The sequence below is a fragment of the Silurus aristotelis genome (assembly GCF_946808225.1).
Source record: "Silurus aristotelis genome assembly, chromosome: 4".
Classification (NCBI taxonomy): Eukaryota; Metazoa; Chordata; class Actinopteri; order Siluriformes; family Siluridae; genus Silurus; species Silurus aristotelis.
The window spans coordinates 32,468,049-32,485,694 of NC_139577.1; the positions used below are offsets into that span (position 1 = coordinate 32,468,049).

Consider the following 17,646-nt stretch of genomic DNA (forward strand, 5'->3'; position numbering starts at 1 on the left):
AGTCACGCTGCCTCATTTTGTTCGTCACATTTCGTTTTCTTGACTCGGTTAAAGAGGAGTACTCCTTTCAGAAAACCCACTTATGCAATCTGTTTGATTTGCTTTCATTCCTCTTCATGCTGTGACGATTGTGACGACTCTGTTTACATAGAAAAATCTGTTATTTGACCTTGGAACATTCAGCGTTGTGACAGAAAGCAGCTGTAAGGACTTATGTGGGCTGAAATGAAATAGAGAATCAGGTTTAAACTACTCCTGAAGTTCCTTAAAGGGGTTGATTTGATAAATGTTGAAATGTTCCATGGTCAGGTCACAAACCCTTTTACTGTGAATAAAACAGTTTATTAGGACCTCTGTAGAAAAGTGTTTAAAACTTAGGTAGTGATGTCACAACATTGAACCAATCAGACCCAGTATGCAAATCATCACAGCAACTCAATGTTATAACTGGTAGCTTTGAAGCCATTGACTAAATAGTGTAGTAAAAAATAAACTTTTTCCTTTTAAATGGTGAAAAAAGATGCATGGAAGTGTAGAAGGTTAGTTAGACTGTGACCTTCATGATCCTGAAACTCGTGGAAAGAAAAGTGCATAACGGTGGACTGAGACTGTCGAGGGCTTTAATTTGTAAGTTATGAAAATACCCATTTGCTCCAATTTTTTATTTAAGATTAATTCAGCCATGAGGGTGTTACTGATGTAGGTGAGGTGAGGAGGACGCAGTGCAGGTTCTGCGCTCTATAGCAGGAGATCTTCCACCTCAACACATGTAAAGTATATCTTCATGGAGCTATCTTAATGCACAGGGGCATTGTCATGCTGGAACAGGTTTTGTCTCCTTGTTCACAATAAGGGGAAGGTTGCCCAAATTTTGGGCGGGAAAAGTTGGGTGTCCCAATACCTTTGGCCACACACAGCGTGTAATCTCAGGGTAATCATGCTCCCATGAATAATGATTAGAGGAAAAGAAAAAGAAGACGAGTGAAATGAGGAGAATCAGCTTAATCAATGCTGCTGTTCATCTACAGTGTGAAAGGCCTGCAGCTGTTAGCACTTGGACAGATGAAAAACGCTGAGAAAACAGCCAGGGGCTACAACACACACACACACACACACACACACACACACACACACACACACACACACACACACACTCAAACACACACTGTAGTTCAGGCTTTGCCTGCATTCCAGGACCCTTGAACCTACATGGAGCTTCTCCAGCTAAAACTCAGCAAGCCAGAGGATTAGGAGCAGAACGCAAATTCATCACTCATCAGCTTTTAAAACTTCTACTCCTACTCTTACTACTACTATCAAACACACACACACACACACACACACACACACACACACACACACACACACACACACACACACACACACACACACGTATTATTGAGACATATTTGTCTATTACCCAGGAATGTTTAATATCCATCAACAGCACTGTTACAAACAACTGTCTCCTGTTTGCATTTTAATGAATCATTTTGTTCATTAATTCGTTTTTTTGCACCAAGAATAAAGGTGTAGAATGCAAAAGGGAAAACCTCTGCCCTTTAAATTCCACCCTTGAAGTTCTCGTGAACTGTGTAGCAATGTTTAGTCATTTTCACTTTGTTATTCTTGTGAGAAATTTGTTGCGTCATTGCTGGCAAAAAAAAAAGTACATACACCTACATTCATTGATTCTTAGCGCAGAAGAAAAATATATAATTTCACTGTTTGCTCGCACAATTTCTGCAGTGATGTTTGATACATTCATATGAAATTCAGCAGAAAAGCAACAGGAGATGTTGTGTGTCCCAAATTGACCTCAACAGTGACAGACAGTAAATTCGGTGTCATGCGGTGTCAACCTGATGAGGAAGGGATCCCTTTCGGGTCTGGTTACTTTCAAGGTTTCTTCCTCATACCATTGAAAGAGTTTTTCAATGCTACAGTTGCCACTGTCTCGCTCTTTGGACAAATATCCAGCTATAATGATTCATTTGATTAGCAAAAAGAGCTAAGTAGTGCTTAGCATCTATACTTTGTAGTTTGTAACATTAGCATGTTTGATTTAAACAGCTAGCATGGTTGTAGCCTATACTGTAACACATAATACAGGAGGTACGCCTGAAAGATTGTTAGCAAACATCCTGCTACTTATATGACAGATTAGCTTCTTTCTTTCCCAACAACAGAGTCGCACAGAGTTTAGGGTTTAAAGCTCTTTCACTTCAGAAGTTGTTTTTTGCTACTGGCTGAAGTTCTGCTGAAATAAAAAGCTGCTTGATTTTGATTATTTTCTCAACTGGAGGCCTAAAGGAGAAGGTTGGACTTGGCTGAGTCGGTGAGTCAGTATCTGAGATGAGAGGGGAAAAAAAGCTGGAAAGATGGAGAAAAGATCAGTGCTACAGTTCGAGAAAGTGTAAAAAAAAAAAAAAAACACTGTATAGAGTGAGAAGGAGTTCAGTGGAATGGAAACTGTTTTATATCTTCTCTTTCTCTGTGAAACAGTGCCTGCTAAAAATAGCACCACTTTTGGATGAGCTCTTCATCATTTCTCGAATCGGTCATGTGGTTGTTTCGGTTACGGTTTCAGGTCGAGGCAAAGTCAAGTGGCTTTTACAGTCGGTTTAACCACATACAGTACAGTACAGAGTGAAACGACACAACGCTCCTCCAGGTCCAAGGTGCTCCATGAAACAGCATAACACAAGATTAAGCAAAAACAAAACTAACTACGAGGCTACATATAGTGTACAAGCTGACAACACAACACAATGGGACAGTAAACACAGCGACAGTGCAGCATGCAGCAGTACAGAAAATGTGTATTAGTGCAAATAGATTGTCCCTATAATAATTAAATACTGTACATGTAAACATTGGTTGTTTAGCAGCAGTTTATATGTTCTTTTGAGAGTGTCTGTGTGTGTTAGTCCCTTTTTACTACTACCAAAACATTGATAGGATGTTATTTAGTGAGGACTCAAGACTAGGAGAAGCCATGGATCAGTAATGAATGAAGTACACAAACCTGGTAGTTGTTAAAGCATAAACACAATCAGTAAAAGTGTCTCTTTAAACTTCCACTTAAGTAAAAATACAAAAGTATTTGCCTTCAAATGCACTTAAGTGTCCAAAGTACTATGATTTATTATGGCTATAACAACAACAATGTTTTACAGTAATAAATAGATATTTGGTGCAACCCAGATGAGGATGGGTTTCCTTTTAAGTCTGGTTCCTCTTAAGGTTTCTCTTCTTATGCCATCTCAGGAAGTTTTTCCTTCACCACAGTCTCCACTGACTCACTCATTAGGTGACAAAATTACACTCATAAAGAACAATCTTACAGATTTTTTTATTAGCGCATTATCTGTGTAAAGCTGCTTTCAGACAATGTCCAATGTTAAAAGCGCTATAGAAATAAAAACATATTGAAATCATCATTTTTGTCACAAGACTTTTTGCCTAATTAACTTAATTTATGTGAAAAAAGACTCTAATGTGACTCTCAGCACACTGATCTATTACTAGAATTATATTAATGACCCAAAACCTTCTTTTCAACTAATTGAATACTTCAACACACAAATAAGGCTTCTTCATTATTTTAGTAATCGAGTATTTTACCGATTATTTCATCAATTAATCGGATAAAATGTACTTTTTTATTAAAGAGCAATACTGAATATATGACAGAAAATAAGACGGGTTTCTTAAAATGAACAAGTAATTTGTTTCCTTTTTATTGCTTAAATTGCGATCTGTGAAAACTAAACCCATTTAATTGCCAAATTACATAAAAGTGCATTAAAGCTAATCACAAAAAATAAAGTCGCAATTCCAAAATCTGGAATTGCAAGAAATAAAGTTGGAACTGCAGGAAATAAAGTCAGAATTCCAAGAAAATAGTCAGAAACAGGTTTCCATAGTGTTTATCTGTACATTGTGAGTTTAGCGGGTGGTGCGTCAGTAATAATAGTCCGTGGGAAAACACAGTGCTCTGTGTTTTGTGAAATTGACTAAACGAATAGATATTTTTGTATTTAAACTACTCGAGTTACTTGAGGAATCGTTTCAGCCCTATGTGTTATTCTCTAAATTCAATTTAATTCAATTCGAGTTTATATCTATAGCACTTTTCACAATCGACGTTGTTTCAAAACAGCTTTAAAGAATGTAAGAATTACAGAACAAAAAATGTAAATAAGTGAAATATATGGATTTATTCCTGATGATGAAGCCTGGGCTGAATGTGGGAAGAAAAAAACACCCTTAGATGGTTTGAAAAGGAAACCTTGAGAGAAACCCATCCTCCTCTGGGTGACACCAAGAGTGTGATTACAAATCATTAAAACATTAAGCTGGAGAGTAAGAAATATCTTCATCATTAGAGTGTGTGATTATGGTTAATGTTATACTGTATATACCGTAAGTTAAACCACATGCTAAAATTCTTCATGTTTCACTCTGTATGGAACTGGAACTGGATGTTACTATGGTTACAGGAGTCCAGAAGTAGGGCATTGTTTTTTTTCCTTCCAGCCAATCACAATCCAGCATTCACATTGACCAGATGTTGAAATGAAAATGATGTTAGTCAGACACAGTTTTTTTTTTTAATGCTAGGTATATATGTAGTTAAAATCAATTGCATGATTTCTGAGGTGGAACTAAATGACCTCTTGTGAGAGCACTTGTTTTTGCACCTTCAGCATTCAGGAAATCTTTTCAGATTATTTTGTTTGCTTTGACTTCACTATACACTAATGTTAATAATAGTAATAATAAAATTAGCATTTTCTCCAGGTCAGCTTTTGCACTCCATAACAAACACCCATGTCTGTCCTTAATAGGACCGAAAGCTGGGTTTTGTTTGTTTAGGCGTCACCGTGAAAAGCAAACACACATCCGATAGGCAGAAACAAAAGTGTAAAGTCAACACCTTTGTTTTCCTCCAGTGGGAAACATTTGCCCTGATCGCCTGTCGCTATGCTTTGAGCCGATGCCTGACGAGCCTAAGGGAAAATTTCTTGTATTCTTTTTAAAGTTTGGACAATAATTTTTTCACCAGTGAGTAAAGCTATGGGAGTAAAGTCTAGTAAAAAAAAGGGTTGTTCTAAAATAATAATAATTATTATTTATTAAAGAGCCTGTCAGCGCACTACAGCGTTCACAAACCCACTTACTTATTTACACATTCGAGTCATAAAAAGCATTTCACAGCATGTCGTTCTCTGCATGAATGTGTATGTGACTAATAAAATTGGATTTGATTTGATAATCAACAGCGGGAGGACGTTACCTGCCATGGACGAGACGTTGACGATGACCCCTCCTTCCTTGCCGTACTCCTTGCTCATGTGGTCCAGAGCTAAATATGTGCCTTTAATAACAGACGTCTGGAAAATAAAAATAAAAAGAATAAAATACACTTCTATTCAATGTCTATTCAATTAATTTTTATTTGTAAAACGCTTTCAACAATGGACATGGTCTTCAAGTTCAATTGATGGAAAAATATCATGCTCCTGCATCCAAAGACATGCAATACCATTGTTTACCACCAGGTTTGCAGTAACAATTTGGAGAAGAACCACAAGAAAAAGTCGCGTGTCCTGATGTGTACTTGTGCACTTTACATTCTTTTATAAACAATTACCACAAAGTTGGAACCACATGACTGTATATAATAACTTCCTGCACTATTCACCGAAAGTCCAAAAAAGTAGAAGAACTTGAGATCTGGGATGAACTAGAACTGGAGTGTCCTCGGCTAACAATCAGTGCCTGACCTCAGCAATGCTCTTGCATTTGAATAAACACAAATCCTAAAATCCACGCCCTGACATCCGATAGAAATTCATTCCAGAAGTCCAAAGTGGAACGTTTTTTTTTCAACAGGAAAGATGGGATGAATCTAAAACGGGCTGTTCAACAAGCACATGATGATCATAAAACTATAAAAAAATATTAAAAATGAATCAGCACCATGTGACCAATCAGAATTGAGTTCTTTTACTTAGTTGACTTGTTAGAGCTGTTTTGAACGGCTGCCTAAGACATCATCAGAAGACGTCTGTGCGAAAACAAGACTTGTGAGGACATGCCAGAAAAACGATATCAAGATTATGTAAGGATAAAAGCCTTGAGGGTGTACTGATGGAGAATACGTGATATACTCAAAGACATATGACCTACATCGTAGCTATTACCCGAGTGCTCCTTTTTAAAAAATAAACAATTATAACATTTCTGTTTATAGTAGTTTACGGATAAGCGGGAGGAAATGAATGAATGAAAAAAAAGATTTTGACACTGGAGACTCCTACAAGAAATAAATAAACATCTAGCTTCAGAAATTGTCTATAAAAGCATGATATTGTTGCCACAAAGACGACCACGTCTCATCCTGTCAGAGGTGATGTTCTACATAACTATTTAAGAGCGATGACACGAACACATGTAACCGATGTAATCTGAACGTAGCTACATGGGCGTGTTATGTTTGCTATGTGATTGTATCTCATCTCCTAGATAGCAGGTGCCAGTGTTTGTGCCCTAAAGCAGTGTCTGTGTGTGTGTGTGTGTGTGTGTGTGTGTGTGTGTGTGTGTGTGTGTGTGTGTGTGTGTGTGTGTGATCAGTCCAGCGCTGTGTAAACTATGGATCAGTCCATAGAGTGTGTCCTCACCAGGTTCACCTCGATGGTCTTCTCCCAGTTCTTCTCGTTGTTGATTCCGGCATTGTTGATGACGATGTCCAGCCTTCCAAAGCGCTCCACCGTGCCCCTGAACGCCTCTGAAGCAAAAAAATTATCAATTATTAGTAAGAAGAAGAAAGAAATGTGACGGAAAGCAATTATTATATCAGGAGTCATAGCACCATTGTGAGAATGTGAGATAAAGTTACTGGTTGCTTTCAGGAATTTAAAAACAATTTTATTATTTTATAGCAATGATATTTTTTATAAAACAATATTTTTTACAATAGGATGTGATATTTTATTGAATTTTTCTTGAAATAAAATGGAATTCAAAATTGATCAGGCATAAATTAAACTTAAATGGACAATAAAAAATTTTGTTAATGCTTAATAATAATAATAATAATAATAATAATAATGATAATAATAATAATAATAATGATGATGATAATAATAAATCCAACAAATCCATAGTACATTCTTTAAAGCCATGAAAGCTATTTTAAGATTTTAGTGTATATTTATATATATATATATATATATATATATATATATATATATATATATATATATATATATATATATATATATATATATATAGAAAGAGAGAGAGAGAGAGAGAGAGAGAGAGAGAGAGAGAGAGAGAGAGAGTATCAATATGCAGCTTGTATACAGTACAGATTAAATGTCCTCTAAAAAATTACAACATACAGCTATTATCTTCAAAATAACTGGCAACAAAAATGAGTAGAAAAGTGAACATGTCGCAACTATGTCCAAAGGGTGAATATTTTATGTGAGCACATTGTTTTCTCGCACTGCCTTCATCTTCCTGAAGACGGACTTGATCAGAGCTACACAGGCTGTTGCTGGGATTCTCTTCCACTGTCCATAATGACATCACGGAGCAGCTGGTTACCTTCTGCTTGAGAATTCCTGCAGGTGCTCAATAGGATTCTGGAGACATACTTGGCAACTCCATCACCTTCAGCTTTCTCAGGAAGGCAGTTGTCATCTTGCTTAGGGTCGTTATTATGTTGGAAAACTGCCGCTCATCCCAGTTTCTGAAGTGAGGGCATCATGTTCTGCTTCAGAATCTCACAGTACATGTTGGAATCCATGTTTTCATTAATGAACTGCAGATTCCCAGTACCAGCAGCACTCATGCAGCCCCAGACCATGATGTTTCCACCACCATGCTTCACTGTAGGCAAAACACGGTTTTCTTGGTTCTCCTCACCAGGGCGTCGCCACACATGCTGAACACCATCTGAGCCAAACAAGTTTATCTTAGTCTTAACAGACACAGGACATGGTTCCAGTAATTTATACTCTTGGACATGTCGTCTTCAGCAAACTGTTTGTTTTTTTTTTTTTTGTTTTTTTTCAACGGCTTCAGAAGAGGCTCCTTGTGGGACGACGGCATGCAAAACCGACTTGTTGCAGTGTGGATCTTCTGCTTCTGCAACCTCTAAAGCAATGCTGCAGCACTCATGCATCTGTTTTATGAAGCAGCTTCTGCACATAGCACGAGGACTCAGTAACTCAGTTTCAGGGTGATACTGATCTTCGTAAAGCCTCGGCATCATTGTGAAGAGCAACAATTCTAATTCTCAAATCCTCAGAGAGTCTATACCATGAGGTCCATGTAAAACATTCAGTGGTCAGTATGAGAGAATTGGACTCAAAGCACCAAATTTAACCTGCTCTAATACACCATACACAAATTTGTCTGGTTCTGTCAAGCAGACAAAAACATGAACATGATAAATAGGACATGTGACTTTGCCTGGTTATACGACGTACAGCTGTTATCACTGAGGGTGTACTTACTTTTGTTGCCAGATAATTTGACAGTAATGGCTGTGTGTTGAGTTGTTTTTAGAGGACAGTAAATCTGTACTGCTATAAAAGCTGCCTATTGACTTCTCTAAAATATATCCAAGATTCATTTCTATAGTATTGACGCTTGAAAAGATATATATATATACACTAAAACACACACACAAGCAAATTGTACTAAAATACTAATATACCTATTACGATATACATTTTCTCGTGGCATTGTGCTTTTAGTACGATACGCTGGGATTCTGCCAGGATGTTTACATCCCGTGCGTTGTGAGATGCCTTACTCTCGTTAGGGATTGACAGAGTTCAGTTGTCTTGGTGTTAGAAGGCATATTTTTATCTGTGTTTTTGGTGTTTCAAAGCCCAACTGTCTCTCTTCTTCTTATCGGCATCGCCAGACATTGAAACAGAGAACGTCCTGCTCTGCCCCCCCACTCACGAACCGGCTCTCGTGCACGTTCCACATACATATATTCAGTAAAGTTCAGTGTAACATCAGTGTAAATTGCTCTGTTTAGCTAAATTATATACTGTAATTTGTTAAATAATTAACAAATAATAGTATATTACCACATACTGATCGCCATTCTTTAAAACTCCTACTTTAATTATATTTATATAATACATATAACTATGTATACTAGTATATATATATATATATATGGGGATATTTGTACAAGTTTTTGCATTTTAAAAAGTTATTATTATTGTTGTTATTATTAATAATATAATTTTTTTGGCGCTCAAATGCTCATGTGTATAAGTCGCTCTGGATAAGGGTCTTTGTAATGTAAATATAAATGAATGGTGTATATGGAAGACCAGGTCCTCTAACATTATAACCAAAGACTCACAGACAAGATTTATTTTCATTTCGTTGTTTACATTTACAGCATTTTGGCAGACGCCCTTATCTGGAGTAACTGACATTAATCTCACTCATACAACTGAGCAGCTATGGGTCCCAAAATTGGGGTGTGGCAGATTGGTGTATGTGGGACTTGACCTTCAGACCCAAAGACCAATGCGTTAACCACTAAACCACCACCTCTACCAACTGTTTACAAGCGTCCCCTTAATCCTACATGTTGAAAGACAAACTGGAAAACCTTTTGTGTGCATGTATTCAAGTTTTCTCTTCCATTTCCTTTACCGTCAGGAAGTTTGCATATCAGCTGGAACTAATATAGAATGGCAGAGCCTGACCGGTTCTTCACCTTCATTTTAAAATTGAACAACCACAGTGAGTCCAGCGTTATCTAGCCTTACGCGGGACATGAGGTCTAGGCTTTAACGTGACACGACTCGAACGGGTCGCTGACGATCTTGACCAAACGGAATGTGTAATGGATCAAACTGGTGTAACAACAATCCAGTCACCAGTCCATGGTGACATCAGAGTGGGCCAACAGGAAGTGCCGGAAGCTGTAGTGCCTCAAGATAGATGTAAGACGTAGACTTCCTATTTCATACACATAAAGGTCAGCCCAGAGAAGGTTTTCTGGGAACTTCTTACAAATATCTGTGAAAGGTTTATACTTCTGCTACTGGATTCGGATTCTGTGTGTATTCCCCTATTAGAATGGAGATGAACCCTGCCAAGATGATGATGATAATAAAGATAATGATATAGGATATTCTAATTACTATGAAATTTACTTTGGCTGCAGCTGCAGCACTCAAAAACCAAACTAGGTTCATATTCCCAAGGATTTATCCCTTCAATCCTGACATTTCTGAGCAACTGACCATCCAGACCCAGCTACATATCCAGACCTAGATCTGGACCATCTCACTGGGTGACTGCTTTCTCTCTTCCAAATCACCTGGTTACTTCTGGCTCCTATGCAATCCAGACAATCCCAGGCTCCTTGGTGTCGTCTCCAAACCCAAAGAAATTGACTTACATTATCAAGGAGATGAGGCGAGTCTGAAATACTTCCTGTATGTGTTCTGTAAGAACATCTAAGAAATAGTGTCTCAAAAAGAAAAGAAAAAAAGTAAAGAAAGCATGGCCAGAAAATTTTCTGAGAGTTCGACGTTTCAGCCGACAGAAACGTTTGTGTTGTCTCTAGGGGGCTATTTGGCAACTCGACACCAGAGGAAGTGTGGGGGAAATTCTGCCTTTGCAGCCCCTGGGTCACCAAGTGTGCACTCCAGGGTGATTAACATTCTTTCACATCTGAGGTCCTAAAACATAAGTAATGGAAGAGATGCTAGAATATATATACTGTATACACACACACACACACACACATACACATATATATATATATATATATATATATATATATATATATATATATATATATATATATATATATATATATATATATATATATATATATATATAAATAAAACATTATGTTTATCATTGTTTCCTTTAAGTTGTAATAGTATGCTATATGTGTACACAGTGTTTAAGGAAGTACAATGGGTTCTAGTTGCCTAATTTAATTTACACACACACGCACACAAACACACACACACACGCACACACACACACAAACGCACACACACAAACGCACACACACAAACGCACACACACAAACAAACAGGCTCTCTAGTGGTTGAGAAATATGATATAGTTACTTAATTTACATACACACATATACACACAGAACTGAAATAGAAAGTGAATTTAAGTGAAGGTACGCTTGTTGCTCACAAACCACCCACACACACACACACACACACACACACACACACACACACACTGAAAGAGAGAGAGAGAGAGAGAGAGAGAGAGAGAGAGAGAGAGAGACGGTGTTCACAATTGTTCCAGTATTTTTTCAATTATTCCAATCCTTTTTTGCCTCCTATGTCCACAGATGTTTGCTTCTATTGTCTAACTATTACAACGTACCCCAGCGTGTGTTACAACCCCCCTAGTGGGGGGAACATCATGTACAGTTTTTGACTCTTCAGATACTGAGCCTGGTATTGAGATATGTCCTGCGAAGCTTTGAACTGGTGTCATCTTACACACACACACACACACACACACACACACACACACACACACACACATGGTCGATCTGCCTTATTTGAGAAGTCCCAAATCCTTACTACAACACCACGAACAGACCATACACACACACACACACACACACACATACACACACACAAACACACACACAGAGACAAAGTAAGGGATCTCAGGATGTCTTGACGTCTCCTATCTTTCTTATGCAACAGAGAACATTCCAGGGGTTTGGCCCGAGGTGCTCTGGAGGTCGACAATGCAAGCTGGTTGTGTTCGTAACAATCACACCTTGTTAAAGTAAACAGGTGAGCAAAGGGGATTTCATGAAGAAAATGCAGACACCTTAAAACACACAAACACTCTCACACACTCACACACCGGGAAAGAAATGATATATGTCGGAAAGAAATTGCACAAGATCTCCAAATGGAGAAAAAAAAAAAGATGAATATTGAAGGTATTAAAGGTTGAAGTTACCTTGCAGCTTTCCTCCATCCGTGACGTCACACTGGATGAAGATACAGTTGTCTTGTCCATACTGCTCATCCAACTCCTTCTTACACTCCTCTCCGACCGACTGGTTCAGGTCTACCAGAGCAACCTGGAGGACATACACACGCACGCACGCACGCACGCACACGCACGCACAGAGAATAAAGCAAATCTAATAAGAGACAGACAGAGAGAAAGGAAGGAAGAAAAGAGAGAAAAGGAAGGAATTAACTTAATGAAGGTGTTAGAACCTTAGCATGGTTCTCCAGCAGGCTCTCGACTGCAGCTCTTCCGATCCCCTGCGCTCCGCCGGTCACCAGCGCCACTCTACCGAGAAGCGCCATTTACCGCCGCGGACTCCCAGCGCCGCCGCGCCGCCGCTTTAAGTAGCTGCCGGAACCCGATTCGCGACTCGATTCTCTACAAGGAATCGGCTCCTTTTTTCACCTAGTTTGCATGTTTCGAACCGATTCCCGTAGAAGTGAATCGAATCCTGAGAATCGACTCTCAAAAAAACAACAAAAAACACACACAAAAATCCCCAGCGGTGACAGAGGAACTTCTACTGCGGCAGGTGGTATGCCCTACATGTTAAATTATGCACGAAAGGTAAACAACAATCACAAACAAACATACAAACAAACAAACCACTGTTAGTTTGAGGTTAGGTAATGGATGGCGGTATGCCTGGAGTAGAATTATTTTTTTCTTTCAGAAAATAATAAGATTCCAATAATTTTTTCCTCTGCAGCAGAGGTAGCTCTTGGTTTTCCTTTCCTGTGATGCTCCCTGTTTCATCATAATGTTTGATGGTTTTTGAGGAAGGCACCTGTGAATACATTTAAAGTTCTTGAGATGTTTAGAATTGACTAAGCTTCGATCCTTAAAGGAATTATGGACTTTTCACTTTCCCTTAAATGTTGTAGTAGCACTAATAGAGCTAATAAATCTGTACTCACCCTTTCCCTGCAAAAAAACAACAGATGCACGTTAAAAAGACACACCTGTATGTATATATATATATACACACCTATACCTATATCAGCAAATAAAACCCAAGAATGACAAATAACCTAATCAGCTGACAGTCATGTGGTCCAATGGTTTCAGTAATTTTCATCAGATTTGCAAATTTTTACAAATTTACAAATCAAGTGATAAATATTAGAAAATGGAAGCTGAAATTCTGATCTATCATTTCATCTTCATCAAAGCCAAATTTTCGGTGTATAGCAAAAACAATAATAGTAAAAATTATGTTATTACTACTATTATTATTATTATTATTATTATTATTATTATTATTATTATTATTATTATTATTATTATCATCATCAGAGGAAATGAATGTCTGAATAAGTATAAATGTAAGATGAGGTTTGCACTCATGCTGCTCTGCATAAGTCACTCAGACGCTCTTCACGTTTCCCAGAGTGGATCAGAATCAAATGAATCAAAAGACGCTTAATTCGATTCACTTCATGATTCGATTCCTTTGACTTGTTTATTGATTATTGGGACTGATAGTGATCGGTGATTAGTTATTATAAATGATTGGTCATTCAGAAGCAATGATCATTAGTAACGATGATGGGCATCGATTAGACTTTTGGATCATTGATGATCAGTGATGTAATGATGTGAACGATTATGTCATGGTCGTGATTAGTGAAGATGCTCTCTCAGCTCAATATAATCAGCAGCAATGATATTAGCAGGAGAGCCATATAAAGTGGAGGTGAGTCTCTATCTTCAGCACAAAAAGTCACTTGATCCATCACTTTTTTTCTGAATAATTAAAGGGGTCTAAAAAAATCAACAAAGTTGCTAATGCTGATTGTTACCATATAATAACTCGTGATCTTTAGAAAACAGCAATGGAGAAAAATGTGGTCTACATGGTTGGGTAGAAGAAATTCCGAAAAATCTATGTCTTGCCCTGCAACCATGTAAAAGTGTATGAGGAGAACCTTACAGAAGAGATGATTTATAGATGCCCTTAACTACGACATGTTTACCAAAACCCTGAACTGCTTAAAGACCTACTGGAACTTCACGTTTTCTGTGTCATGTGTAATAACATCTTGGAAAACACACCAACTTTTATTCGTTCATTCCTTTATTTCCACTTGTTTTGTACAGAACTTTAGCTATTAGATATGAGACAAATATTTACAGTCTCTCTCTCTCTCATTCTCTCTCTCTCTCTCTCTCTCTCTCTCTCTCTCTTTCTCTCTCTCTCTCTCTCTCTCTCTCTTTCTGAACAGCAGGAACAGAAAGAGAGAAAAAAGCAATATACATTAATTTCATTCTGGCTTCATGCATACACAAGTGTACAAAAAAACTATTAAATGTTTTCATTTGAAATGTTACACAAACATCATGTTCATGTAGCAATGGAATAAAAATTGATGTTTGTATGTTTGATGAGGTGAATCAAATGTGCAATAGAAAATGAATATATAATATACGTTATATACGACAAACCTTTGTGGACACCTGACCATAAGATTCCACATTTCATCCCCAATTGCTTTTATAATAAGGCCACTCTTCTGGGAAGATGTTCCACTAGATTTGGTGGAGATTTGTGGAGCCACAACGGCATTAGTAAAGTCAGGTACTGATGTAGGTGAGGTGAGGAGGCCTGGAGTGCAGTCAGAATTCACATTCATACTAAAGGTCTTCTCTTGGCAGGAGATCTTCCACACCAATCCATGTAAAGCAGATCTTCATGGAGCTGAATTTGTGCACAGGTGCATTGTCATGCTGGGTCTCCTAGTTCAAGTGTCCATAAAATGTGTATGTGGTGATTTCCAGTAATTACACAGATACATCATTTTGTACATGAAACCATGTAGTCAGTATTGGGATTTGACCTCATAACCTTCAGGTCACTGCTTTGAAAGGAAAAAGAAAATAATCTGAACCACATGCATTTACTAATGATAATGTATTAGTGTTGCCTTTGCCTATTAGTGTTGCCTAAAACACCATTTTAATCTCTGATTGTTGGAATGTTTTTTTCCTTATAAACTCCTTTGTATGCTTTGTAACAACAACAACAATTCCCAAGTGCGATTTCCTTTACAGCAAGAAATCTGCAGTCACACTAGACCTCAGGGAGCTGAAATTTCTTCAAATACCTGTTGCAAAAATGGCCGCCGACCGGATATGCCTTCACACACACCAATGTGGTTGTGCAGTGAGAAAAAACACAAACCTATTTTTCTGTTTATTGTTGATTTTATATCCATTTAAACAGCAACAGAAAACAGGGCGCTGGGACAGATCGCTGGAATCGGCCTGTGCGTCTTGTAGGTTTTTTTTTTTGGAGTGCATTTACTGTACATTACATTTTACATTTAGCAAATTGCCCATTGCCATTTGGCAAAGCCTCTAATCCAGAGCGACTTACAATTATCTCATCAGTTATATTTATTATCTCAATTATTAGAGTGATCATTAATTATCTCAACGATCTCTTATCAATTATAGAATGATCTCATTTATACACTGCACATTTAAGGGTTAAGGGCCTTGCTCAAGAGCCAAGCAATGGCAGATTGATTGTGCTGGAATTTGAAATCACAAACTTTCAATCAGTCCATTGTTTTAAGCACTGGGCTACCACTTCCTCTTGTAGTGATGTGACAATCAGCCTTCTATCGGTCACATATGTACACATGATATGACTTCACAACAGGGCTTCCGTTTTCTAGTCTACGGCGTTCGCACACATACGAATTGAAGTCAATGGAAAGTGTACTGTGACTGAAGCATAACTTTAACATAAGAATTTCTGCGCTGGTTTCCAAACAATTCTTTGAATTATTAACATTAAGACATGCAACTCACGTTCATGAGATTTCTGAAAGAAACGTAGACACACTCAGACAGCGTCTCCTGTACACGGTGTTTGATTTACGTACTGTGCTACGTCCATTTCTCCTCCTAGCTTTAGTGTTTAATCTCGCCTCGATACGGTAGATTTAAACTGCTGCTCTAATCATAAACACTCATCCCAGCACTCTTTAACAATCCCAATCTTTCTGAGTTGAGTTTTCCTCCTCAGGTAGTTTGTTTTCACTACTCACAATCTAAATCAGCTTTAAAGTCTAATGCTATAAAATGCAATCGAAAGTAAATAAGATCCTCACACTAGTCTCACAGAGAACCTTCTCCTATACATCATACAATCCAAATGAATATCATATTCCTGTTTCATTTCAAACACATGGGCAGTATTGGCGATCTGGCACGGCGATTAGCACTAAAGAGCGGCAGTTTTGTGCCGAACAGGCCTGCTTTTGTTAAAGGGAAAATTGAAGTAATATGGACGACTGGGCCTGATTACTGTGACAGACTGTTACTGAGAAAGATCCAGGGTTGTTTTTTTGTCTTTTTAAATACATCGACATTACAGACATCATTTTGTTCTAGATTTATGGTAAATTACTTTTATGTCCTAACAGAAACGTGTTTGGAAGACTAAATGTGTATAATCAATTAATCTTAAGTACGGTTTGATGCTCCGCCCACTTCCTAATTGATTTAGGTCATAGAGTACAGTACAGTAAAGTCATACACTGTGCGCAAAGTATGTTTTATTTACACGGATCGGGCATAATAATATGACCACCTGCGGGATATTCTGTTGGTCCCCTTTTGTTGCCAAAACAGTCATGACCCATCACACATTGACAGCATGGACTTCTTCAGCAGTTTGAGCTACAGAAGCTCGTCTATTGGATTGAACCACACAAACCAGCCTTCACTCCCCACGTCTATCAATGAGCCTCTGCCGTCCACAACCCTGTCACCTGGCCATCACAATTTGGCCCTTGTCAAACCTGCTATCACTCTTCTCCACCCACTCCACTCTGCCTCCACTGTTTTCTTCACTTCTCTAACACAATCTCCATTACTTTGCACTGTTGACCCCAGGTACCTGAACTCCTCCACCTTCTCCACCTCTTCTTCCTGCAACTGCACCACTCCACTGCCCTCTCTCTCATTCACACACATGTACTCTGTCTTACTCCAAATTACTTTAATTCCCCTTCTCTCCGGGGTGTACCTCCATCTTTCCAGGCTCTTCTCAACCTGCTCCCTACTCTCACCACAAATAACAATATCATCCGCAAACATCATGCCATCACCACTGCAAACAGGAAAGGGCTCAGAGCCGATCCTTGATGCAGTCCAACCTCCAATTTGAACCAGTCTGTCGTTCCTACTGCACACTTCACTGCTTTCACACTGTCCTCATACATGTCCTGCACCACCCTCACATACTTTTTCGCCACACCAGCTTTCCTCATACAATACCTATATATATATATATATATATATATATATATATATATATATATATATATATATATATATATATATATATATATATATATATATATATAGTAGGGCTGTCAAGATTACCAGGTTAATAACGTGTTAACGCAAATTAATTTTAACGGCAAAAATTTTATTTACAGCACGAGTTTCTGTTTGAACTTTTTATAAATGTTCATATATAAATATAAAGCAGATGAAATTAAAACCTTCAACGCAACACATTTCTTCAAGAAGTCCTGTCTTTACTCAGATATGAAAAAA

The 17,646-nt window shown here is 38.0% G+C and overlaps 1 protein-coding gene across 1 annotated transcript in view; it reads right to left on the reverse strand.

Moving 5' to 3' along the window:
* The window catches only part of hpgd (15-hydroxyprostaglandin dehydrogenase), a 31,153-nt gene extending 18,635 nt beyond the window's left edge, over positions 1-12,518 (reverse strand). The window contains exons 1-4 of the mRNA XM_083538864.1: positions 12,282-12,518; positions 12,016-12,139; positions 6,690-6,796; positions 5,303-5,399 (exon numbers count right to left, since the gene is read on the reverse strand). Coding sequence (XP_083394990.1) covers positions 5,303-5,399; positions 6,690-6,796; positions 12,016-12,139; positions 12,282-12,374 — 421 coding nt within the window. The 5' untranslated portion in view covers positions 12,375-12,518. The remainder of the gene's footprint in view (positions 1-5,302; positions 5,400-6,689; positions 6,797-12,015; positions 12,140-12,281) is intronic.
* Positions 12,519-17,646: the final 5,128 nt, after the last annotated feature.